This window comes from Pteropus medius, unplaced genomic scaffold (assembly GCF_902729225.1).
Source record: "Pteropus medius unplaced genomic scaffold, Ma_sr-lr_union100, whole genome shotgun sequence".
NCBI lineage: Eukaryota > Metazoa > Chordata > Mammalia > Chiroptera > Pteropodidae > Pteropus > Pteropus medius.
The window spans coordinates 18,960,906-18,988,898 of record NW_024346667.1 but is presented as its reverse complement, the minus strand read 5'-3'; the positions used below and the strand labels follow the sequence as shown (position 1 = coordinate 18,988,898).

General features: G+C 39.2%; 1 protein-coding gene across 1 annotated transcript in view; it reads left to right on the top strand.

The window, feature by feature from the left end:
* Positions 1 to 27,993, top strand: part of EBF2 (EBF transcription factor 2) — a 182,215-nt gene that overhangs the window by 150,325 nt on the left and 3,897 nt on the right. The window contains exons 11-15 of the mRNA XM_039876146.1: positions 11,925 to 12,013; positions 13,351 to 13,416; positions 13,499 to 13,676; positions 15,258 to 15,443; positions 23,585 to 23,752. Coding sequence (XP_039732080.1) covers positions 11,925 to 12,013; positions 13,351 to 13,416; positions 13,499 to 13,676; positions 15,258 to 15,443; positions 23,585 to 23,752 — 687 coding nt within the window. The remainder of the gene's footprint in view (positions 1 to 11,924; positions 12,014 to 13,350; positions 13,417 to 13,498; positions 13,677 to 15,257; positions 15,444 to 23,584; positions 23,753 to 27,993) is intronic.

Genomic DNA, 27,993 nt, shown 5'->3' with positions numbered 1-27,993 from the left:
TGTCAAGTCACCTAACCTCTCTGAGCCTCCTTTCTTCCTCTATAAAGCTCTGGTTAATTATACTATTACCCAGAGGTGTTTCCCTAGTTTGGCTGAGCTCGAGAATCATGCTTGGCCCCACTCCAGACATAGTGAATCATCCTCTTCTGGGACGGGCCGGGAATCTGTATTTTAAACAAAGAAATGAGTTTGGGGAAACCTGAGTCCTATTTATTAGGCTGGTGGAGAGATTTTCTGGCTTATAAAATTCTTCACAACATGGGGCAGTTCTTATGACACTGAGTCGTTGTACCGTGCACATGATAATATGTACCCTTAGGTGGAACTTTCTAGAAGGAGACTCAAAAAGTAAGAGGTGAGAAGGGAGGCTCCACGGAAACTGCCCTCCTTCAGCCCCCACGTCCTATGGTCCATGGTCGAACCGTCGACGGTTCTCGTATCCAAGGACGCACCACCATAATAAACTCGAGCCTATTAGATGTAACTTACCTGGCATAATTAGCCAAAATGCAGTAATCAGTTCCCCATGGCTGTTGCTGCCAAGAACAGCATAAACAACATCAGGGCTCTGAAAAACAACACATTTTCTTCACACGTGTGACTTTGCAGGTCTGTTTTCTTCCATCCTTGATTTGCTGAAGTGCAGCTTGCTGCTGAGCAATTGAGAGATCCACGGGCAAGCGTAGCGCATCAGGAAAGGTCCGATGGCCTCTGTCGGGTTTGAGACCTAGAGGAGGTCTGCAAGCCCAGGCATGGCAGGGAGGAGCTCCTTTCCTCCCCTCACAGGCTTTCCCACAGAGAACTGACAGTGCAGAAAAATAATCCTGGTAGGGACACCCAGTGAGGCCATGGTTACTGGTTGTGCAGGTACTTTTTGGCTATCTCGAGATTGTGGGGGAGAATGTCTGGAGCTTGGCATTTGAGGAAGGAATTGCCATTATCTATAATTGCAAAATCTTCACCATTCACAGAAACCTGTGAAAAGTCATGATGGCAGGTCACTGAAGATAGAGGGTAGATGAGCACCGGTTTTTGGTATTGTTCCTATGGTTCTTTGCAGAATCAGGGCTAAATAAACGTTTGATCACTTATTGAGAAGTCTCCCATAAGTTCTATCATCAGATAGAACTAGTAAGAAAAAAATGATGATAGTAATTCAGTAATCACATCTGTCATCTATTGAGCAGGTAGGGTCAGGCTCTGTCTTATGAGCTCATGTAATCACCATCTTTCTCACTGTGATGGTTCTATTGGTATCTCAACTTTATAAAGAAGAATCCTGCTGCCTAAGATCACCAAGCTAGATCCAGTCCCAGCTGTCTTATTCCAAAACTGCACTCAACTATTAACCTGTGCTACTTACCAATACTGTATAGCTTCTTAGGAGAAATTACACCGAGGCCGTGTGTTCAGCTTCATCCAGCAGTTTTACTTGGCAAATGCCAATGGCCTCAGCTGTCTGGTTGTTACCCTGAGAAAATGCACAGGACATGGGCCTGGCCAGCGAGCATGCAAAGGCGCATAGGACGCCTCGCCTGAGCCCTGGTGTTCCAGACTGCAAAGTGGATTATTTCGATTTCAATGTCATGTGATAGGCTTAGAGCCTATGAAGTGCTTTGAATTCCCTAGAAGTCATAGAAATTATCCTGCCCATGAATAACTGAAGTTGCAGAAGGCAAAGAAATATGGACTTCACTTCATTATTAAACTTGAGAGAACTTAGCATTGGGGCTGAAGACAGACACAGAAGAAAACACAGCTTAGAGGCCCGGATTTGAATCCCAACTTTCTGGCAAATCCCAACTTTCTGGCAAATCCCTTAACTATTCTTTGCCTCAGTTTTCTAACCTAAAAAATGGAAAAGTATTTATTTTACTGGGAAGATGAAATGATATAGACATGCAAATGTATTATGTATAGAAATATAAAAATAGAAACAGAATTCACCATTGAAAGCATTTGGCAGGACACAGCATCCTCGCGGGCTTCCTCCCTCACTGCTGTTTGATCAGGGTGGACTTTTTTTCTCCTTTTGTAAAGGGTTGATTCTTTGTGAAAGCCCTGCCTTCTGACACTAAACATAGTTGTTACAATATTACTGACTATGTTCTCTATGCCGTACTTAAAAATCAGGATCTTGTAGTCTGGTGACAGAGAAGACCAAGGCAGCCAGAGAACATGGGATCTGCAGATAGGGTGAAGGGGAAGTGGATTTTTAAGGGGCGATGAAAGCAGCAGAGACCCACTGGGCCCAGCTGGCTCAGGTGCATACTTTCCAAGAGGAGCTGCTTTCCAAGGTGTGTGGTTGAATTTAGAAGTTATCAAAACACCCTGGCTAATCGAGACACATTGAGAAGCCAAAGAATTCATGTCGACTAACCCCCTCCCCCAGGACACTTCTCATTTTTTACTTTAGCACAAATGAATGCATTTGGTTACTTCCCACTGTTCGTTATTTGGGAGAAAGTGTTAACCAACCAAAAAATGGCCAAGAACAGACAGTGATTGAGAAGAGAAATGAGAGGCCTAGATGTTTCCACAGACCCCCAAATCATACCCCAAACAGCCTTCTCCCCGGGGCTCTGCATGAAGTGTGGGGTTCTCTCATAAAGCTGCACAGCACAGATGTGCGAGCTGGATGGAAAACGTTAATAGCTCATCCACTTCACATTCCTTTTTTTCTTTTTTTTTCTTATACCATTATCCTGGAAAAAAAAAATCCCATTTAAGAAATGAATCTGATTTTTAGTTAAAAATACCCTATTCAGACATCAAAAACTGGCCCGAGTACAATTGTTCCCTGTTCACACTGGAAACAGGTTGAATCAACGGCCCTCCTGGTAGCCTGTAGCTTTACTGAAGTTGCCTCCACCCCCACCTCTTGTGGAATTCAGATCATTCAGCTGAGTTTGAGCAATCATGTCTCCCTTGGCGGCCCCAGAATAGGGGCTGCTGTTTCACTAGAGACATCCCAGCCCCTTAATGGTCTGGTGCTCTCAGGTATAATATTCTAAATACACATTACAGAGCATACGAGCATATTCATAACTGCTCCATTGTGGCATTTGAATTTACCCTTGAAATTTATCTTTAATTTTTACAGTTGTCTCCTTAACCATGTATATTACTCCCTTCTTCAAACAATCTGTCTTGCTGCTGCGGTTTTTCTTGAAACCAAAGCGTAATTAAATATTAAATTAATATTTCATTTAAAATTAAATATCACAGGCTTCTGTCTAATTTTTCACTTGTGCACTGCTGGTTCTCACCTCATGTTCTCGTTCCTGTATCCACAAAGGCAGGTACCATCTTAATAATGTGTTTTTATATTATCTTTGTCCTTTTTTTTTAAACTGGTGACACTGAACTTCTGCTACATGGAAACAAATGGATGTAGGGAAAGATTTTAATGTAACAAAAGTTAAAGACAGCTTGATTCAACAGCCTGTGGCTTCACCCCCACCCATCTCCACTTCTCAAAGAATTCTACTGCACCAAATAAATAATAAAATCATATAATGCAAGAGCTTACAAGAGGTCTTTGAGGCAATTTAGCCCAAACTTTTGTCTTTGCAGAGAAATAAACTGAAGTCCACCTGGTCTGAAGGTGGCATTGTTGGTCAGGGTCTGGAAGGGAGGCAGATTCTGGGCTGAGTCAGCTTTATCTCTATCTTAGCATCAATTACTATGAAAAAAAAGTTAACTTGGGAGCATTAAAATGTTAATTGAATATAGCCTTTGAATGTTAGACACATGAGGAGTAGGGCGGAAGGTAGATAATTGGACGAGGGAATGGGGAGGAAGAAGAGGGAGAGAGAGAGGAACCAAACACATAGCACAAGAAAGGCAGACGTCGCAGAATCAATCTGTAGGATGAAAGCCCTTTGAAGACCTAGGCCCTGTGAGCGAAGAGCAGAATGGGAAGTCCAACAGTCGCATGAGGGCGGGAACCGATCTGTGGATAGCTGAATTCCTCCCCCAGCTAGGCTGTTTTATGCCTTCCAGTCCTGACCACGTAGTTAACTGCCCTTGACCAGAGCCACATGGAGAGGTGTTCCTGATGTGTGTTTTTCCCTCTGCTTCCACAACGAAGTCCCTCTTCTGATCTGGTGTTTATTCGGCAGTCACATTACGTAGGTTTTAGGTTTTTTTGGGCAGGGTTCTTTTGCATTGTTTTCTTTATTCTTGGGAAGCCTGGGCTTTAGAGGTAGGCCTGGAGAGATCTTCTGGTTCTGTGAGCTAGACCCCTGAGTGGACTCTGGGTTCTGTGCACATCTGATAAAGATAAAGCTCCTTTGCTGCTGACAAATGCACATATGTGCAAACAAACAGCGAAGGCCCTTTGATGGCCATCTGCAGACTCCACGAGGATCCTGGTCTCCACTTCAAGGCTTACTAGTGAGGAAAGCTATGTCCTAGGTCAACGTTCCAGAGTGGCAGCCCGATTGAGCACTCAGATCTTCCCTCACTCCATCATCTTATTTGTCTCTTCTCAAGCCTCTGCAGAGAAACTCCATTGGCCCTTGCTTGGTGTTGCTGTCTTTGTGTCCAGTATCCCTGTTGGTCAAGAGCATAAGTAACCTTCTGCCTGTAATGTCAATGCTGTCTTTGTTCGGGGTTGACCAGAACTCCAACAAAGAGCCCCCTTGCCATGTTAGCCAGTCTTCCCTATATTTTGGGGAAATAGAAGTGGAGTTGAAAGCTTGGGTAAGCATTATCTGGTCTCTGTATCTCCTCTTAAGGAAAGAAAAAAAATCATATAGAATTTATACATCGCACCAATCCTTTGGGAATATTAATATTGAGCAGCAGCCGCTTTTTTTTTTTTTTTTAATGAGTAGTTCCCAGTAGATATTTTTAGTTAAATACTGTTCACTTATAAAGGAAACCCTTCACACATTGCTTATAATTTACATCTATTTGTTGGGTCCAAGATATGTAAGTAACCTCATATCTTATACTCGCAATCAAAATGAGAAATGACACATAAGATCCAGGCTCTCAGGAGAAATATTATGAAATCTCAAGGTATTGATGAAAGTTTTTCCAAGGCTGATCCAAATGGGATTTAGATTCTGTGGCAGTTGAAATGTGTATTATTAAACTCCTTAAGCAAACCGAATGACTCCCAGTGGAGGATTAAGACGTTCTATGTATAGCAAAGACGAAATTCTCATGTCTGAGTTTTCTCTATTGAATTCCCCCTTGATTACCTTCTGTAATATTTAACTTCATGCCATGCCATAATTATTTAATAAAAGGTAAATATAAATTATATTTCAGTGGGGATATGACCTTTTACCTTAATGTTATGTTACTAAAGAAAGACATAGATAAATAGAGCCTATAGATTGAAGCATATTTTTAATTTACTCCATTTTTGCCTTGCTAGCATTTCTCTGTGTCCTTGTCAGCCAAGGGGTTGGCAGAACCTCACAGCCCCTGCACTCCATGTGGTGGGAGAGGTTGTAAATTCACACTGATGATGGCAGTTAATGATCTGGCTGGCCCTTAGAGACGGTCTTGGTGCTGGTCTTGGGCACCTCATTAGCTAATTGAGGTTTACTTGGCTCACACCAGGCCTGAAACGAGAGAACACCCAGGGAGGTGAGGTGGGGGGAAGCTGGGATTCAAGATGAGGCTGAGCTTATAGGATGCAAAACAACCAGTTAGTTGGGAAGTCAATTTGGAACCTAAGTAAAAGTTTTGTGATCCAACATCGACGTTTTCAAGGCTGAACACTTGAGGGATTAACTCACTTTTCCTCTTACGGTTACGTTGTGACCACTTTCAACGTCATGGTTTTTTATTTCAGAAGTTTACTTGATTAAATTGTGTGTGTGTGTATGTGTGTGTGTGTGTGCGTGTGTGTACATGGGTGCCATTATTCCTTGCCCATATAGGTGACAGTGTGTTTCACTACAGTCTTCTCATCTTGGACTTATACATAACCCATCTCACAGTTCATGCCTATGAAGTTTGGCAGGGGCTTGCAAAATAAAAAATAAAAAACAAAAAAACTCAACATAACAGATGAGTATGTCTAATCTATGTATTCAGTTTAAAACATGGATGGATTCCTGACTCAATGTGGTCAAGATAGCCTGCTATTTCTAATTTAGCTGAGGAGGGGAAGGCAGGCAAGAAAAATCAGACACTGCCCTCGTGTCCTGGTGGTTTTCTATCTAATAGAGGAGAACAGTGGTTACAAATGTGGGATAAATTCTATGAAAGAGAAAACATCATTTTCATCCCACCTCTGTGTACCAATGAGAGCCCAGCTTTAGATAATTCCTCTGCCAGCAGCAGGAGGACGGAGGAAGAAGGAGACCAGCGGAGTGGTGGGTGGACAGAAGACCTCCAGCGAGAGGGGATGAGAACTTGCCTGGGAGGAGCCATGCATATGGGAAGGAAAGGACTGGGGCAGTGATGGAGACAGTAGGGGACCTTGGGGGCGTTGATTTTCTACCTTATGGGATATTCCTTTACTTTCTAGTCAGCACGCTGTGAGCACACCCATATCCATAATTTCCGTTTCGCCATATAGGAAAATCGGCACCTGAGGTAACGAAATGGTGCATATTTGAAAAAAAAGACGAGGCAATGATTGATTTAGAGCATTTTGTCACCAAGTCTGTTCACCCTCCAGCACTGGGCAGCTGTTTGTGTTTGCTGATTGATACCAAATGGGGCCTCCTCCCACACTCTGTGACTGAGAAGTCAGGCAGCCCCGCGGGGCTTCCTCTTGAGGTCTGCAGCGCTTTGCTGGAAGCTGCAGAGGAAGCACAGCTCGGGGGAGGGGTGGGCGGTGGTGGAGGGGGTGAGTGAGAGGAAGCAGAGGGTGGCACAGTCACTTTTCAACACTTTCTCTGCTCTTCACCGGCTCCCGTTCAGTAGCTAAGTACAGAGGGGGCTGCTGGCATGCGTGGCCGGGGCTTGGAACAGTATCTCTAGTCCTACAGCAGGAAAAGTTAAGAGCGTAGGCCTTGGATTAGAGAAACCTGGGTACAGATCCCATCTTGACTGCCTGGAACTGCATTTAAAAGGAGAATCAAATCTACATCATGGGGTTATCATGAGGATAAATGTGCTAATGTGTGTAAAAAGCTTAGCATAGGTCCTGTAATATGGTAAGCCTTTGGTAAATTCTAACGATGATAAAGATGATTATCATTATTGAATATTACAGCCACTAAAAATCCTATTATTAAAGAAAAGGACTTCAGAAATTGCTGATGTTCTCATGCTAAATGGGAAAAACAAGTTTACAGAATGATTCCAATTATATGCTCAGGTCTTCTTAGATGTATATCAGGGTAGGTAAGGGACACAAGCAGAAACTAGATTTTGAATGGAAAAGAGTATACCCAACAGTCCGTATCCAGAGAAGTTGTCATTCATGTGTAAGGAAGACAGAAAGATATTATAGAAGGGCCTGGGCAGAATTTAACTCCTATTCTTACTGACGTAACCGGACTGTGCGAGAAGTGAATCAAAGAAGAACGCAGGAATGAAAAAGTTATGTTATCACAGGACTATTAGGCAGCAGAGAAAGTGGTTAAATATAGTGTCTAAATAACTGTTAATATTATGATGCGTAACGTAAATATGAAAATTAATGTCTAAAAGATTCAAGTCACAAGAAGTATAATAATAGTAATATTAGCTAAAGATGATAAACTATCAACAGAAATGTAAAAGTGGAGAGAATGACGTAGAGAAGTTGGTAAACAAAATTCTTTATGAAGATGGGCTCAACAGACTCAAATAATTAGAAAAAATAAAATATTTTAAAATAAATCTAAATTTATTAAATTAAAATAGGATATGTATCTTCTTAATCACTAGAGGAAAATACATACATTAAAAAACTATTAGAAATACAAGGGAATGTGGAAGGATAATTTATAGTAGCACTTATGTACAAAATGTGTTAAATAATATGATCAAAAAGATATATTAAATAATACATTTAAAGCATTACCCATGGAACACATACAAGACTAATACATATTAATTCACAAAAGCTTAATAAATTTGAAAAAGCTGATATTCTGCAAGCCACCTTTTTAAATCCGGAGCAATTAACTAGAATAAATTATTAACAATTTAATACCTAACCACCTAGAAAATTTAGGATACTCTCTTCAGAACAAAAGGAAGATAAAATTAAAAATATGATCATTTGGAAAGTTACAACAAAGTGGGGGAGGGGAAGAACCATAAATAGGAGATTAGAATTTTAAACAAATTACTATATACAATCAGGGCTAAAACATTTAAAATCTTGACGAAATGCGTGATTTTCCTAGAAAAATACAAATGATATTGAGAAAAAAAGAATGAATCCAAGGTTTCTGATCGTCAATCTGATGGAAAATTCACTGAGAATCTCTTGGGCTTGGGGTATCTTGAGTGGGAGGAGTCTGTGGACCACCCAAGTGGAGATTTCCAGCAGATAGCTGGATAGGTTAGGCAAGCCACCTGGACTGGAGATGAAGACTCGTGATAGTTGGCATGTAGTTTAGGTGGAATCATGGGAGCACTGGTGAGGTTGCCCAGGGAGTATGTGTACAGAGCAGGAGACTCTTCCTTGACAACCACTGTGAGGGCCACTAGCATTCACACAGTGTCTTCAGGAGCAGCAGTCCTCTCAGCAGGCTGAGACGGCATCGTGGCTGGAGAGGTCGGAGTGAGACAGGGTGGTGTGTGTTCAGGAAAGCCAATGGGTGGAAGTATTCCCAGCAGAAGAGTATTCCCAGTGTCAAATGCTAACTTGAGCTTAAGGTAAGAGTGGGAAAGTTCTCTTTGTTTGACTAAAATGTTATTGGTGACCTTAACAAGAGCAATTTCACTGCGGTTATCTTTCAAACTTTTGGTCAAGAGGTAATATCCATGCTATGTAAGTTTTATAGAGCTTAGGATAAAATATAGATAGCCTCTCCATTTATTTTTCAAAGCTGATATAAAATAAAAATCAATTGGAAGCTGTATAACACCATGCACACAATCTCATTGATTGATATAGACACATACATCCTTGGCAACAAAAATAATAACCAACACTTGTTGAGTGTACAATATGCGCCAGGCACTATTCTCAGTAACTTTGATTGATTTAATCTTAATACCAGTAGTCTTAAGAAAATATTAACACATTGAATTCAGAAATATACTAAGCAAATTATATATCCCACCCACGACTGAACATTTAATTGTGAAATATTGGGAAATCGATTATAAAATATAAGTTGGTGAAAGGAGAAAATTCATATGATTGTAATTTTCTGAAATTCTAACAAGTCCTGATAAAAACCATCGTTAAAGCATGATAACTAGTATCTAACTCAAGTAGCCAACAACCCATTTGGTTGTGAAATGTTAGTGTTATTCCCATTTAGAGGAAAACAAGCAAGAATATTCACCATCATCCTCATTTTTAGGTACTGTTTGGGAAGTTTTAGCCAACACAAGAATGAGATTAAGAGAACTAAATGAGATTAACATACCTATCAAAAGGAGTCAAAATGATCATTACATGTAGATGCTATTATGTATAAGCTTAAGAATGAGCAGAAAAAAATAATGACATCTGTCAAGGGTTGGTTAAAAAATAACAGATAGCTACAGTTGGTTAAGATCTTTTATGTGCCAAGAACTGTGTGTGTGGGGGCGGAGGGCATTATATAAATTGTTTCATTTAATTTTGACAGTAAACTCATGGGATGGATTCAGGAGCTCTCAGAAATTAATGGTGGAGCTGGAAATCAAACCCAAGATCTACTAGACTCTGAAGCTGATTCTCTTACTGACTATACCGTATATTGCCACACACTACTCTCACACACACTGTCTGCATAGACATATAGAAACCAAAAGTGTTTCTAGGTGCTAGGAAAACTCTTAAAAAATGTGATGAGAGGGTAATCATATTCACAATAAAAACAACATAAAGTGAAATACATAGCAAAAAAATTAAAATGAACAACAAAAAGCTTATTACCTATAAGTTTTGATGGGTAGTGCACATTTTAGTGGTGGACCTAAAGAAGAATTCATATATTTATGAATATGAATATTCATACATTGTGTGAGTGTGTGTGTATGTGCTTACCAGATTTTGGATTTGAGATGGTCTTTCCACATATAATACCTAAAGACAAATTGGGATATGATATCGTAACATGGTGACAGAGTGTTAAAAATATTAATATATAAAGGGTTTTTACAAGTAAAAAATAATAGACTAATCCCCAATTTAAAAAAAAGAGAGCAGAAACTATTAATAAGCAGTTCAGAAATTAAAAAAGAAATTAAAATCATCTGCAAGTACAGAAAAAAAATTTCAGCTTCACTGATGAATAAAGAAATGTAAGTTAAAATGACCACATGCATTGCCGAAGGGAACATAAATTTGTACATTCTTCTGAGTGATTAGACAGTGTGTGTGAAAGACCTTAAATATAATCATAATTTTTGGCCCAGTAATTCTAATTCTTGGAATTTTTCAATTGAAACAATTAAAGTTATACACAAAGGATAATTGTTGTTCTGATTTTTATAATAGCGAGAAATTAGGATCACATTAAATGCCAAACATTAGAAGCCATTTAAATAAATTATAGACCATGTCATGGAAAAATATGCAGAATTTTAAATAATGTTATCAAAGAATATTTAATAACCTGGGGAAAAGTTTGATATATTGTTAAATGGATAAAAAGTAGGTTATGTAACAGCGTGAATAGTATGTCTTTGAATAATTTTACTTATGTGCGTGTATTAAATCTGGAAGGATATAAGCAAAAAATGTTGACTCAGATTATCTCAAATAGTGATGTAATGGATGGTTTTACTTTTACTTGTATATTAAAATTTTTTATATTTTTAAAATAAAAGATTGTTTTGATAGAATAATAGCAACAAATAGTCATAAAAACAAAAATGCAAAAAGGAAGATTAAAAAGGAAATACACCTGTGTTTACTGCTGCCTAATAGGAGTGCAGGTGAATATTATTTTATTTTTTATATCTTTCTTCTTTACTTCGATCATGCTTTAATTTTAAAACCAAGAAATTTAAATCACAAACTTAAAAAGTAAAGAAAGAGAGGAAGAGAGAGAAAGGATAAAGGAATCAATTCCGAAAACTCTTCAGCACAGTAGAAATGCTGAAATGTCATTCATTCATTCATTCATTCACTCCCTCCTTCCTTCACTTACTTTACGACTGTTGACAATAAGTTCCTGCTATGTGCCAAGCACCGTCTCCAACAGTGAGAACACGGCGGCAAAGCAAAACAAGTACGAGTTCTGTTCCTAGGGAACTTGCAGTATATGGTGGAGCCTGACATTAAACAAATATGCATGTAACGAAATATAATTGGAAATGTGTTATGCATAAGAACAGGGTTTTATGAGAATAAACTCACTGAAGATTTATATATATACATATATATGAATGTAAATATTTAAGGGAGTAATTAAGAAATAGTGGTATTTAGGAGAAGAATTAATGGGTAATAAAGGCATACTTAGGAAAGAGGGGAAGAAGGGAAAAGCAGGTAAAGGTAGTTTACTGTCTTCATAAGAAATCAAGATATGGTTAATTGTGTAATATATCTGATTATGTGAGATTGAGCAGAGGATTATGTGTGTACATTTAAGGCAAAAATGATAAAATAATTGTAATCATCCTGAAAATTTGAAGTATCATTCTAATGGAAAAACATTAAATTACTATTAACTCCAAACTTACACTTGTGAATTAACCAATGTCAACAGTAAAAATCTTTAACTGATTGTGTTCATTATGTATCAATTCTTAGATAATATCAGAACCTTTCTATTACCTGTAGAAGACTTAATTAGAAGTTTGCTTCATGGCCAGGGTACATACTCAAAAAGAGGACTGTTATTTTTCAGCACTAAATGAACCCACCATAGACTATGGCTTCCAGAGGCTGCAGAAGGTCATCCCGAGGCACCCCGGAGATCCTGAGAGATTAGCCAAGGTACAATGCTTTGGAAATTGATATGTGAAAAATTTCTTGTAAAACTTCAGCAAATTTAGGTAAATCCAGCAACTTAAATCCCTTTAAAATTAAATTAGGCCTTGAAATTTGGCTAAGCTTTAGATACAATATGCACATAAAATATCTACTAACTAGGAAATATATTATAATTAATCTCTGAGGAAATATGAAATCTGAAAATTTGGGCCTATAAAACATACACTATGAGCATTCAGCTTATAAAACACTGCCAACTTTATGAAGATCAATAATTGTATAATTGCCTAAAAGTGTAAGTTCCCACTTCTTCATATTTAAATATAATTTTACTTACTCATAATTGCAGGGACACATTAATCCACAATCAGATATTCACTGAGGGCCTACTATGTACACGGGCATTTAATGAAGTGAAAAACCCCTCCATCTAAAACTTCTATGAAATGCATCACTTTTAAATGAACTTGCTTATGAAAATTATGTCATGAATCTAGCCCATTATTTTAGCTTTCTTTTTTTTAAAAAACGTATCAATTTATTAGCTGTTCGATTAATAAGAAAGTATTAAATTTTAACATTTGTATTTGCATTTAAAGCACACACTTTATAATATGCCATGTTCTGTTTTCTGAACTGTGAGTAAAACTCAAGCACCGCAGTTGCTTCTACATCACACCTTTATTTTCCACTTGGAAAAATCCCCAGCCCCACCATTAAATTAGATGATATCTGGAAAGTAGGTTAATAGCAATTTAAAAGGCTGTTAAAAACAGGAGGTGGAAAAGACAAAATGAGAGGAAAGGGATTACTGAACACTGATTCTCTCTGTTTAAAGTGAACAGGGGGAAATATTATTGAAAGAATTCATCTTTATTAGAATAAAATTTTGCAGAAGGCCTTGCCAAAATAATTTCAGTACTATGGACAACTCCTTGGCAAGCAGCTAAACACAAGTCAATCAATCATTTTAAGAATACTTGGTTAATTAGAGTACCAGAATTTTTAATGGAATAGTCTGAAAGTAGTTCTTAGTAAAACTTTCACGACATTATGAATTTAACCATCTCAACCCTCAATTTGGTTGTTTTTATTTTGGTCACACAACCATTTATGAAAACATTTTATCTAGATGAATTCCATGTAGATACATATTTTTAAAGGGATTTATATGTATGATTATATTCTACCTCTCACAACAAATATAGGGCCTCTTGGCTAGTTATTTACATTTTAGAGGGAATGTCTGAACTTTTCGCTTCTACACATCATTTTCCTTTGTGTTTGCCACTTGGGGTTTTTCCTTTGCTTATACCCCACTCTTTCTTTTCTTTTTCTAGGAAATGCTGTTGAAAAGAGCTGCAGATCTCGTGGAGGCTCTGTATGGCACACCACACAATAACCAGGTTAGATGCTCACGTCTTATGCTCTACTGAGTTTAACCTTTTGTGCCAGATGAAACACTCACCTCAATCTGCCATTTTGTAGGACATCATTTTGAAGCGAGCCGCAGACATTGCTGAAGCCCTCTACAGTGTCCCCAGGAATCCCAGCCAGATCCCGGCTCTCTCCAGCTCTCCAGCTCACAGTGGCATGATGGGTATCAATTCTTATGGCAGCCAACTTGGGGTCAGCATCTCAGAGTCAACACAGGGAAATAATCAAGGTACTACTTTTGTGAGAGTCGCAATTCAAACATCTTCTTCTACATTTAAAAGATGGCTTCTGCTGGAGTGGAAGGAGTTGAAGCTTGATTCATATACCATCAAAAGAGTGTGTCCCAGATAAGCAATGCAATCAGATACTACTGAGTTATCTCAACATTGTAGGTGGTGTATTGTGTGATTTTTGAGCTTTTTATATACTAGGTAGAATCCCTTTCACTGGAAATGCTTAAGGATAAGATTGACTATTCTGGATTTAGGAGGGTTTAGGCATATTGAAACTAGATTTACAGGTATTATTTGAGTAAAATTTACACTTCTGCTATTGCAATCATCAGATAATGGAAATAATGGAAAAAAGCTGTTATTGTCATTATCATTTATTATAACCAACTCTCTTTTCCTAGTAACCAAGGATGAATGGCTTAGTTTTATTGGCAACTTCTGTTTTTGCGTTATCTCATATACAAATATATAGCAACAAAATTTGCATGTAAAGTATATCATGTAAAAATTTTTGTCATTGAGGTTGATTTCACCAAAGTGCTAAATTTATCATAAATCATTTTTTAGAAGAAATAAATATTCTTAATGATGTCCCTAACCTTGGGATAGATATTTTTATTAATTCCAATTTCATTCAGCCATTGGAAGGGAATTCCTCATTCTTATGCACAGTTCTTACAGAAGGGCGATGGGATATAATGTTACCTTTTTTTTTTTTTTTTCAATTTGGATCGTTTCCTACATAGTTCTGGAGACTGTTACCCACCAAAGTGGGTTATTTCAGGATAGATTAGGTGATAAAGTATGTGCTAGGATTTCAGAAGTATGGGGACTTTCATTGTCCCTTCCCCCATTCCACTTACAGCCTGGATTAATCCAGATTCAGTTGCTAATGCTTCCAAGTTTTTGGTCAAAAAACAGCACATTTAGATAAACTTATCAACACCTTTTGAATAAAAATGTTCCCCACCCCCACCCAGGGCATAGTAACAACTTTGAACTAAGCTGTGATTTGCAGAACACTAGTGGCCCTTGAGATGTTATTAGAATGCCTTTTCCCCATCACTCCCAGAAAAGATGCTATGGTGTGTTAAATTGGAGAAACACTAGGTTAGCAAAGTTAAACCAGTTTAGTTATTCTCTAGACCCTTCACATGTAAATCTTCAAGGAACAGCCACAGTATGAAACATCTGCCAAGCTTTATTTGGCCATGCGATGCTTTTCTCAGTAATACCTAGTAATATCTCATAGGGCTCTAGCGAAATATGATTTGGGTGATGTCGCTGCACACTGCCATTAGTTATTCATTCCTTCGTATGAATGGGAGATGATCACTGCAAATGTGAAAGAAGAAGAAAGAGGGATGATCAGACGCCTAGCCTTGTGTAGCATGGGGGAAAGGAGAGGAAGTTATTAAAAGATGAAGGCAAAATGCACACTTTTCACCCTGTTCAGGGTTGGCTTGGTGGTACTCCATAGCAGAAGGCCGATGTGGCCCTGTGCTGCCATATTTGGCCTGCTCTGTGTGTATGTGCCACGTACCGGTTAATTTACCCAGGTTTTCTTTGTTGTCTAGGATACATCCGAAACACAAGCAGCATCTCTCCGCGGGGCTACTCTTCCAGCTCCACCCCTCAGCAGTCTAATTACAGCACCTCCAGCAACAGTATGAATGGCTACAGCAATGTCCCCATGGCCAACCTGGGTGTCCCAGGGTCACCAGGATTTCTAAACGGCTCCCCCACAGGTTCCCCTTATGGAAGTAAGTGCCTTCTCCACTGCGCGCCTCTCCCTGTCTCTCTGTCCCTGGGCTTTACTCTGCAGCCTTTTGAGGGACTGTTGCATGCCTACATCTTACTGACTCCTCAAGGAAGAGCCCAATTTCCTGATGAAATGTCCTTCCTGCCTTTTGTTTTTTTCCTTTAGCTGTACTTGGGCTCATTTGGTTACTGAAAGTCTCTGGGGAAAAGAAAAGGGGCAAACTATTCATTTTTTACAGAGAAAGAGTGTAGATGGGAGTGAGGAATTCAGATTCCATTTCAGTTAACCTGTTGTACACTTTTCACTGGCACTTTCAGATGTGATATTATGTAAAATCTTCATAAGAACTTTCTGAGGTCAGTATTTTCTTCTCCCTGTTATAGGTGAGGAGGTTTATGTGCACTGCAGTTAACTGACTTACCCAGGGTCACACAGACTAGAGCAGGGCAATAATTTGGACACAGAATTTATGACTGCAAGTTATTTTGTGCATCACACCATGCTCCCTTCTTAATTTGTTGCCTGGCTGTCTCCTCCTTCTAAACAGATGGAACTTGATTGCTTGTGATAGTGTGATACATGGAGACAGAACCTCTTTTCTTAAAAAAAAAAAAAAAAAGTATAGTTGGTATATGATATTATGTTAGTTTTAGGTGTACAATATAATAATTAAACATTTATACACCTTACAATGAGATCACCTATCTAGTAATCATCTGTCACCATGCAAACTTATCACCACCCAGCAACTCCACTTCTGGGTATTTATCAAAAACAACAACGACGATAACGAAAACACTAATTCAAAAAGGTATGTGCACCTCTACATTCCTTGCAGCATTATTTACAATAGTCAAGATATGGATGCAACCTACGGTCCATCGATAGATGAATGGATAGAGACAGAACCTCTTAATCCTGATCTGTGGGCTAGCGGCAAGCTACATAGTCTGGGAAGTTATAAAAACTCATTCAGGTTGCTCTGGGGGCTAAGGTGGGAACTTACACAATGGTCCCAGGAGCCTGAGAGAATGCGTGTTTTTCAAACCTACTTAGGAAATATTTCAGGCCAGGAGAGAAGCCACTGTGGAAAGTCTGAGTGATTGAGTGGGGTGTTCTTGAAATGCTGGATATTGTTGCGACAGACCCTCTATTTACCCTGAGTGGTTCCCTCATTCCGGCGACAAGGATGGCACACAGCCATTTCCACCACAGCTCAGAAAATGACATGCTAAGGATCTGGAGGCTGCCTCTCTTAGCCTTTGGGTCTGTGGTTCCCTGGCAGCACACACCCATGCATTATTTCTGGGGTATCTGTTTGATTCATTACACTCAACACTCTACTCAATGTGACAAGGACTTAGTAAACAGGTAGCAGAGGTGGTAGAGCTTGGTTCTTCTAGTACAACTTCATTCTTGTCACTGCAAGGACATGAGTCTCGTATTGTGTTTTGTCATATGGACCTGATCAATTAGATCAGACTGATCTAGGAAAACAAACTGTTGCTTGCTTGATTTACTTATTTCTTCACTTATTTTTACCTTACCTTATTTCAAAAACATTTGGAGGAAATTAGTGGTCAGTTGAGTAGTATGAAAGTATAAAATAGAAACTATAATAAACTGAGGTAAAAGAAAAAATATGGAAAGGACAATTAGTTAAAGCCAAGGGCAGGTATGGAGACAATTCAGTTATTCCAGGGAGCCATTGATTTGGTTCAAAGGCTTGCAACGTGGTAAAGCAAAGACAGAAACACTATTTGTTATAAGATTTTATGTCCGCACATTATTACGCAGGAGAAACTAGATTTTTTTCTGTTGTTGAGACCTTGGAGAGGTTTCTTCCATGCATCCCTGTAGAGAGGGAGGGACTCTGTGTGCAGAAGGGACCATGTCTTCAACAGCCTCTGTAAGTGATACAAGGGCAAGAGAGCCATTGTGTAAATAATGTCACATATCAGGGGTGGCAACGAGAGATATTCATAATTACTTTCCACTTTATAACCTAAAAAACATGTTTACATATAAAGTTCAGTCAGATCCTCACAAAAACCTTATGATGTAGGTATAATAATAGTAATAATTATTACCATCACTATTACCCTTCTAAGATATTAAGTGTTATTAAATCACTCAAGAATTCATAGCCAATAAATAGTAAAAATGGGACTAGAACAAATGCCATCAGATTCAGAATACCATGTTTTTAAATTATTCAACACTATAAGAAATGTTTCGTACATTTATAATATATTATTAGGCTGAACCATACGAAATTATTTCTTTTTGATTTCTAAAAATGGCAATTTCATATATTTAATCATTTATTTATGAATAAATTGTGTATATTCAGTTGAACTATATGAAATTTTCATTTTTGTAAATCAAAAATGGCCAGTATAATAATATAGTGTATAATGTGGGGATGAGGGAGGGAGAGAGAGATAAAAGATAAGGAGGCTTGGATGGGTTGGGGGAGAGAGTGGGGAGGGAGAGAGAGAGGGAGATAGATGAATAGATAGATGATAGATGATTAGATAGATAGGTAGGTAGGTAGATAGATAGATAGATAGATAGATAGATAGATAGATAGATAGATAGAATGAAAATGCCCATTGGGTGTTATTTACTTGATGTTTTTTACTAGATAATTCATTCGGTAGGGAGGAAACTTTCCCACACCAGCAAGTGACAACTTCCTTCCATTTTCCTTTCTTGGTCACTCAATCCCACTGCCACGGAAAAATAATGACACCCCAAATGTTGAAATTAAACAAGACAACATACACAAAATAGAAAGAGGAAGGCGCCCTGCCCAACGGGAGTGGGAAATACAGCCGAGCACCTCCTCTTTGTAGCTACCAGGTCTGTGTGGTTCTTGCACCTTCATTTTCTGAGGGTCTGAAGGAGTTGAAGACTGGGAATGAGATTCCAAAGAGTGCATTCATTACAATAAAATCCCCTACTGCAAAAATACTGAATACCCTACGGAATTCATTACATTAGCATCTGACCTGTGTTTCTAACCAGCTAAGTCTTAAGTTCTCTGGGAAATACAAAATGAAAAAAAAAAAAAAAAAAGAAAAGAAAACAAAGCAAAGCAAAACAAAACAAAACAAAACAAAACAAAACAGCCTGGGGAAACCATTTTGTTAATTCAGTTGCTTGTTTCTGAAAACATCATTCTATGATTTTTCATTTTATCTTTTAAAATAGTCTGACGTGGCCGGGCCATGGTGCAATCTCTCACCAGAGACCTTAAAAAAAGTAAAGCCAAGCCTTTCGGTCAAGTTGACTTGCATTACGGCCAATGCAGAGTATCAGAAACCTGCATCTTTACTGCTTTTGCTCTCACACCACTTCAAAAATGTCCAAACAGATGTTTTTTCAATTTCATATACAAACTTCACTTCCTGGCGGTAGCAGTGTGTGCCAAGTTCCAGCTCAGTGCAAGTTTTTATGGCAGAATTCTAAACCCCTGACAATAGGGGGTTATAATGAAATGCTGACAGACCCCTTAGCGCCAACAAATGCAATGGCTCAGTGCAAAGGAGGATGTGTGCCCGGTGAGGTCCAGCTGGGACCGTGCAAGCTAATCAATCCTTATGAGAAGAAAAGTGATTTTTCCTTAACTCCCCATGATCACAGAGATTTCTGGGCCAGACGTGCTGGCCTTTACTTTGGCCTCTATCCATAGAGAGAGAGAGATGTCCAGAGAAATTCTCAATTGCGAGTATGTGTGATCTACTTTCCCAAAATGGTGCACTCTGGTGTTCCCAAAGGTGGCCTGCTCAACAAGCCTGCAACTTCCAGGGGACCACTTCTTCAATGGCCACCAAGCAATTCCAAAGTTTGGAAGAGAATCCATAAGACAGAAATCCAACCTGTCCTCAGGGACTCCTACTTCACTCACACAGTCTTAGACTATGCCCTGGGCCTCAGTATTTTTATATTTTCAAAAATAAATACCAAGGCAGTTTCTATTGTAGAATATTAAATATTAAGTAATTATTATAGAAAACTTGGAGCACATGAAAATTGTTTTAAAAAGAAAGCCTACTTCCATTATAAAAATGCTTGTTAACGTTTTGATATATTTCTATTGTCTTTTTCTTCAGAAAAGAAAAAATATCCTATTACAATAGTAACGTTCTCATTACAGACAGAGAAGTGTGTATATGTAAAAAATAAAAAGGACACGCATCATTTCTATGCAGAGATAACCATTGTTAACTTTTAAAGTATAGCCTTCCAGTCACGGATAGACACATTCTGAAAATTGCAGTGTCTGCTCAGATGCACACCTAATGGCATTCTGCCGTAAGATCAATGAAAGAGAGTAGAATAAAACTGGAAAAATTACCAAAGTTACAAATACGAAGCTAGGCTCTATAAAATCCATCAAAGGTGCAGATCTGTATTCTAAGAATGGAGAACGGGTATTAGGAGTGATGTTTGCTTAGCAAAGTTAACTACAATGAACAAGCTTTTCCCAGGAATTTGAGAATTTATTTTGTTTTTGGTAACAGAAAGGTAAACAGACAACCTATTTTACAAGAAGTAAATTGAAGAGGAACCTTACCATCCAAGATAGCTATTATGCCTATTGCTAAGGATTATATTATTTTTACCAAAGAAGTAGAGATTTTTTATTTGTTTATTTTAACAACTTTTCTGGTTTCTGCTACAGCAAAAGTAATACATGTTTATTGTAGAAAATTTTGAAAATATGGACAAATAAAAGAAATAAGTTTAAGAATATTCATAATCCCATCAGTCAGAGATAGCATCATTAAAAGTTTGGATGTAAATCACATCCTTCTAAACTTTTGCTTTGTACGTCTTTTAAAAAATAAAAGTGGGTTCGATGTATACGTTATTATGTAATCTGCTTTATTCATCCAAGGAGGCATATCTTTACATGTCTCTAAAGATTCTTCTCCGACATTAGTTTTAATGTTTGCATAGAGTCCCATTTTCTGGACTTAATATAGTTTACCTTATCCAACAGTAGGGTAAACTATATTATTTCCAATTTCTTATGATTATACAAATGCTCTTGGATTTTTTTTTTGCATATTTATGATTATTTCCTTGGAATTAATTTCTAGAAATGAAATTACTGGGTTTAAAAATATGCACATTTAAAAATACAAATGCTTTGGTACCTGACACCAAAGTCCCTCAGAGAGATTAAGGCTCCCTTTAGGAAAGAAAGAGGATCCGTTTCTTGCCCCGTTAATTTTTTCTTAATCTTCATCAGTTTGGTAAGTGGAAAATAACAGCTCATTACTGTTTTAATGTGCATTTGATTACTAATGAGTTTGAACGTTTATCAGCCTATAAAGGTCTTTTGGTCATTTTTATTTCTCCTTTTGTGACTTTCCTTTTCATCTCCTTTGCCTATTAGGATGTTTTTCTTTTTCTAATTAATATATAATAACTTATTAGCTTTTGAGGATATGAACACATCTAAATAATTATCAAAAATAGTTTCCCTACTTTGTCATTTTTCTTTTCTGTGTGTGTTGCAGAAGTTTTTTGTCATGTGGCAAATCTATCTTGTGATGTTCTTTTTAGGCTTGGAGATTGAAAGGATTATGTAAATTATATAACCTTCCTAATTTTTCTACAAGCACCTTTATAATTTTGTTTTTACAAATAACTCTTTAATCCACTTAGATTTACTTTAGTGTTTAACATGAGGAAGCACTCTAAATTTAGTATCCACATGGCTAGTGTATTGTTCCCATGCATTTATTTCCCTATTAATTTGAAATGTCGCTTTTATTAAATTTTAATTCCCATATATACCCCAGGTCTGTTTCTGAACTCTTGTTTTCTCCAAGGATTTGTCTGCCTATAGTTATGCTAGTATAACATTGATTTCATTGATGTAGACTTATTTTAAGTTTTAATATCTGTTAAGATAAATACCTCCTTACTACTTAAAAAGTTTTTAGCAAAGCTTTCTTGCTCTTACAATGTTTTTTTGGTTGTTGATTTGGTTTTTGTTTTTTTTTTTAATAGATAAACAGAAATTATGTTTGCTGACATGTACACATAAAATTCCTTTTAGGATTTTTATTATAGTTGCCTTCAATTTTAAATTAACTTGAGTGTAATTTGGCATTTGACAGAGTCTTATAAAAAAATAGTTTAAATGGGCATGTTAGAGCTCTGTGCTTATTCAACTCCCAACATTTCTATTATGTCATTTACTAAAGCTCGAGGTGACTCCTACTGAGAGGCAGCCACATGTACCTAATGAACCCACTGTAGGTTAAGATCTGTTACTGGAAAACAAATATTTGTAAAAGTAAGTTGTATGCTGAATAGAAATGGAATCAAGTGTGTGCGTGTGAAACTAATTTATATTATAAAACTCCTCCTCCGTTGTGGTGTATGACATGACTATTGCAGACGCAGAAACCGAGGTGCCATTTTGGTGCCTGCTTGGATCACATGGTGTGGCAGAGATTGGACTGTGGTCAGAATCAGGGCCTCCTGAGTCTCAGCTTTTCTTTAGCCTCCAATTCTGTACCTTGCCCAAAGGAGAGAGGTTCTCTCCCTTCCTGCTCCTACACACATTGCATTGATGCAAAAACCAAGGCGAGAAGAGGAGATTTTGCTTGGAACTATGACTAGGATCCAAAACCCATGCTTAACCCTGTATCCTATCCTATAATGCTAATGAATTAGCCTAATATCTTCTTCATCTGCATCTTCAAGTATTACATGAGATTCTTACCGGGCTTTACCCTCCTTCCCAATTTTTTCTTTTGAGTCATATTACTTGGAGAAAGATAGAGATGTTCTCAGATGTTTCCTTCTGCATAGCTCTTTAAAATAGGACTACTTAAAGATAAGCAGTTTTTAGATAAATCTCATTTATTGAAGTCTTTGGTTTTTAGTTCAGCTTATAAGAGACATCATATTGGAGGTATGCTGTGTGATTGCTTTATAATGCAATTGTATGAACATAGCCCAACGTAGATCTCTATTAGGAGACAAAAGAAGCCAGGATGCAGTCTTACACAAGACATCAGAACATTTGACCTTCAATTCACCTTGTACTTGGTCTTTGAACCATAAGTCACACTCGTCCCTACTTTCAAAATTTAATTATGGAGTAGCTGGAGATATGAAGCAGAAGTTAGCATCATGGGCTTTGCCATTAGGTTCCAGTAATTGTTTTACCAAGTCATATGACTTAGACAGTTCAGAATTCTGAGACTGTTAAAATGAGTCTCCGAAACTTGACCTTCTACTATAGGATGCTATCTAACAATTTTACCCCTGTGAACTCTATTTTACCCCTTTCTTGAACAAGTCGAACACAGAAGATAAAATTAACTTGTGTGATGGGACCTGGTGGAGTATCTGCCTTTAAGAGGTGGGGCACTTTATTGTGTAAATTGCCTTTATTTTTCTTGGAAATTACAACACTTAGCTTTTGGCTTCCTTTAAGTAATTTTAACGTTAATATTGGTGTTTTTTCTACGCATTACATCAGAGGAGGCTGACTCGCAGCTTTATTTCCCAGGAGTTCTGAAAGCAGAGGGAGAGGGAGGTAATCTCCTAAATGTTAATAAACTTTTACATTTAATGAGGAAGTGGCCCATACAGATGGCACTCTCCAAGAAATGTTAACCCTGTACCTCGAAACTCAGGAGCCCCTAGAATTGCCAGGGAAGTACATAGCTTCCATATAGGACTTCTTTTTAGAGCGAAAAAAAAAAAGGTTTTTATTCTTGAGTAGATTTGATGATTTTTCAGATGTTGGTCTTAGTGTTGCTTCTACTCATGAATGAAGATGTATCACAAAATCACCTCCTGCTGATGCCTTTCTGACTCTCCTGGGCAGAAAAGCACTCTGCCTGCTGTGTCTCCCCCACAGCGTTGTGTGCATTCTTCCAAAAGGATTATTACCCTCTTCGTTATTTTATTTGTGTCTTCCTCTCACTGGACAGGGCAGGGACATTGTTGCCTTCAACATTTTTTAATCCCTGCACTCTGGAACAATGCCTGGAACAAATGAGTAATTTCTCAATAACTGTGTACAGGTTCTATGTACTGAAGGAAGAAATTAACTCCTCGATATGTCCCTTTCTAAAAGAGGATTGTGCATTTGCTTTCCAGTCATGTCATCAAGTCCCACTGTTGGATCTTCCAGCACGTCCTCCATCCTCCCATTTTCCTCTTCAGTTTTTCCTGCTGTCAAACAGAAGAGTGCCTTTGCCCCTGTCATCAGGCCCCAAGGCTCCCCTTCGCCCGCCTGCTCCAGTGGCAATGGAAATGGATTCAGAGGTAAGAAAAGGTTGGGAGTAAGCATGATACATGTGCCACAGGACAAGCAAAGAGCAAACAGCATAGCATCCTTCTATATCTCTAGCCATTTACCAGCAAAGAGATGCTTTAATGTTTTCATCAGGGTGCAGATAGTTTGTACGACTGGGCTAGTACTCCACCCAAGAACAAGATGAAGGAAAACAGAGAAGTCAGACAACTCTGCAGGGTCACAGAATTAAATGTGGTCGAGCCATACATACCTTCCAGGAGTGTCTGGACTCTTTAGACCTTTGCTTTCCACAAGGCCATGTCTCTGTTTCCCAGAAGGTGCCTGGTCACCACATCAGATGCCACATGGTGATTACTGCTTACCTAATCGGCTCGCCATCTGTGATGCACGCACATCCTTATGGCACAAATGCACAGGCTCCACCAGCAGCACCAGCAAGTTTCGAGCATTCTGGTTACATCTAGTCAAATTGATAGCAGGTGCCTGATCGGGGTGGGGTAGGGAAGAGAGAAAAAAAGACATACTGTGTCTAAGCACAAAAATGAATCACCCGTCAAACCCATTTTTGAGCAATGTCCTAAAATGTAATATGACATGACGTAGCACAAATGCGATGAGTACATGAGAATCTAATCATCTCAGTGTGAATGGGAGGCAGCTGATGGCAAAAGAGCAAATTGGAAACTGCTGAGTGCTGTGGATCCTGACGACCCACATTATTTTGGGGCTGCTTCTCGTGTCTTGACATGAAAACATTCACAATCAGCAGTGTTGGATTAAACCAAAAAGGGCAGGGGTCTGGTTAACCCCTCGTGGATCAAAGCCCCTGAGGTCAGCGGAGCCTTGGATGAGCTATGCTGTCCTTGGGACAGCGTCTGCCCACGGGCTTTATGATAACAAACGGGTTCCCGAGCCTTTGGGGACACCTGCGAAGGTTCATTTGCCAGTTGTGGCTGACCAGAGCTCTGGGAGTTGCGTTAGGTCCCTGTCCCATCCTTCCATCAGAGATCGTGGTGTCTCTTTGAAGTCACTTGACTTGACAGAGAAACTGTCAAATGAGAACTGAAAACCCAGCCCTCAGAACTGTGTCCTTGAAAATTCTTTTCCTCCTGACTAGAAAAAGCATTTGGGTCTAATTGAGAAAAAAAACTATATATATATGTGTGTGTGTATATATATATAGATCTATCTATCTATCTATCTATAGATAGATAGATAGATCTATATATATAAATCTACAGGCTCAGCCTTTTCCTCCTGACTAGAAAAAGCATTTGGGTCTAATTGAGAAAAAAAACTATATATATATGTGTGTGTGTATATATATAGATCTATCTATCTATCTATCTATAGATAGATAGATAGATCTATATATATAGATCTACAGGCTCAGCCTATAGCTAACTGTCTCCACCTGCCTCATCTCTCATCAAACCAGTGGTTTCCATCCCATCCTTAGGGCACATGCTCAGAACTTTTTCCATGATGGCTTCATCCCCGGCCTGGGAAATGAAAACGATTGCTGAATATTTGTTGTACCTTTCCCTTCCTCATGACTGCTTCAAGTGAACTTTCCAGGTTTTCTGGTTTTAGTCATGTCCCTTAAACCAAATGGGAGCCACACAGGTCTCGCTGAGGAGACGCAGAGTGCAAGGCCCAAGAAAGGCTGAGGAGGAGAGCAGGCGCGGGAGAAAGATGGAGGAGGGCAGCCTTTCCTCATTCAGGCAACTCTTGCAAATGTTTTTAGCTTCACTTTGAGGAATATAAGTAAGACTTGACTTCCTCTTGCCACCTCTCCCCCACCTCCCCTCTCACGAAGTACGCTGAGTTGGGGAAGTAGAGATGATTTTCTCAGATTCCCTGGATCTGTCCTGTCCAGGGAGACCCACCTGTGTGGCCTGCCCACATACCGGTCCTCAGGGAGGCAAGGACGAATTTGTCACTGGCTCCCGTGGCCCGGAATCCCCACCCTGTCTATTGCTGCATGCCCAAGGCTCCCTTTGTGTCATCTGGTCAGGGTGGAGTTAGCCCAGAGCTGGAAGAATCTGTGTGGTCATAGTGAGGTTTTTACGTCGAGGCAACAGCGGCTGAATATAGCCAGAAGACCCTTTCCGTGGTCTTCAGCCATGAGAGCTTCTGTTCAGCACGGGTCAGAATGCTCAGGCTGAGAGAATGGCTGAGCTGCACATTCTCGATCGTGTCTGTAGGAGTGACGACTTAGTTGGTTACACATAGGCACAGGCTCTGGACTCTGATTTCACTTCTATGGCATCACTACGAAGTTCCAAGCTTCTTTTGGATCCTGCAATTTTCCCCAAGTTTTTCTGGTGATTCGAACCTTAAAAAAAGGAGCCGGACAGTGGGGAGGGGAGGAGGAGAAGGAGGAGAAGGGAAGCACTTAAATTAGGATTGTAGACTAAAAAGAATTACAAACAATTCTGAAAATAGAAAGTAATGTGTGGAGGCATAAAAGGAGAATTCTGAGTATCGGCCAGTGGAAAAGCGCTAGGCTCAACATCACTAGGCGTGTGTCGGAATTCTAGCTCACCTGCTTCCAGGTCGTGTGAATCTGTACAAGTCATTGTCATCTAACAGCCTCAGTTTCCTAGTCTGTTAAAGAGGAAAGCTGAAAGCTAACTCCAAAGGTTACCATGCAGTAATTTGTGTGAAGAACAGGAAAGGTAGAGGATACTTCACCCAGCCCAGCAGAGAGAAGGCTGGGGTTGACAAAGGATGCTTTTCAGGAGCCTGATTCACTCTTCCTCATTTGGGACCAATTAAATAGAAGAAATTCAAGGCCCAACAGTCCAAGGTCCACTGATGCCGAGAGGAAGGAGAAAACAAAGCTGACATTGAACACTGCTCACTGAGTGATGGAATCTGGGGCGGCCAGGGCTGACAGACAGTGAGAGAGTGAAAATGTGGTCGGAGGTGCTTGCGTGATCACAGGCCGATGGAGAGGTTCTTCTCTCGACTCATTGTGAGATGGCCTTAGCGATGTGCAGAGGGCAGGTGCGACCAACGCCCTCTAACACTTGCTAATCGCTGTTGAGCACCATGTGCAAGATGCTGAATTGGGTGCTTTACACGAATTATCTTGTTCACGGCTCACCTATGACCCAAAGGTGAAGGCCAATACCATTATCACCATTTTTAGTTAAAAAGCTTGCCCAAGGCCACACAGCAAGTAACTGATGACTTGACCTCAGACATTTTGACTTCAGAGCCTGTGCTCTGATGGCCCAGTGTCTCTCTGGGGACACAAATAGTGCAATTCCTCACTCACCTTTTACCCATAACCACTTCCCACCTGGACCAAAGGAGGATTATTGCTTTCCTGTGAAATGCCAAAGGTAAAAAGAAATTAGAGAAAGTACAGTTAAGCCTTCTCCCTTCCCCCCACCACTCCCTGAAAATGTTTCATAGGCAATGAAACTCAAAGGATCAAATAATTAAGGCTTTGCTAGCCGTGTAAGACCTTAATCCAATTAATGCCTGCTTTCTGTCTGTTGGCTATGGTTTCTACAAGCAAAATGTCAGGGTTTCCATGTAGCAGAGATCCAGCCCCTCCAGTGCCCGATGTGAGACTAGGAAGAAGGAAACGATATGAAATCTGTTGTTTTTCTGGAACACGGTGGATCTTGTCCTTTGAGCATCTCTGCCCTTTTAATAAGCTCCCTAGGTAACTCTCTGAGGACCCAGAAAAAGAAAGGAAGGGGCTGATGAGTTTAAAGTGTAATAGACAAGTTAAAGTTGAAAACGTGAGCCGGAATCCCCCTGCCAGAGAGCTGTACGTGCAGTGTCGTTGTCCCACCCTCCACCTCATCTATCAGGCATTTATGGTTGATGAGTATAGATTGTCGAGATAACACTATGCACTAGGCACCTGATCCATTTTCCAGCTCCCTCCAGGAAAAAAAATAAAATAAAATAAAATAATAAAACCTCCTACACTCTAGGATAATTACCAGGGTTGCTATATCTCCAAATCATCAGGGAGTGTCCAGAATTGAACTGCCTTTATTGAAAAGTTACATCGATTCAATATATAGTAATACAGGCAAAAATAATTAAGGCTTTGCTAGCCGTGTAAGACCTTAATCCAGATCTCACAAACATTCAATAAAGGCTGTATGGGCAGGGAAATAGATGGCTGACAATTTTGCCCGAGAAGACTAGCTGGCCTGAGAGAAGGGGCAGAGGAAGGGGAGCAGGGAGAGAAGGGAGGGGTGTTAGGAATTTTGCCCAT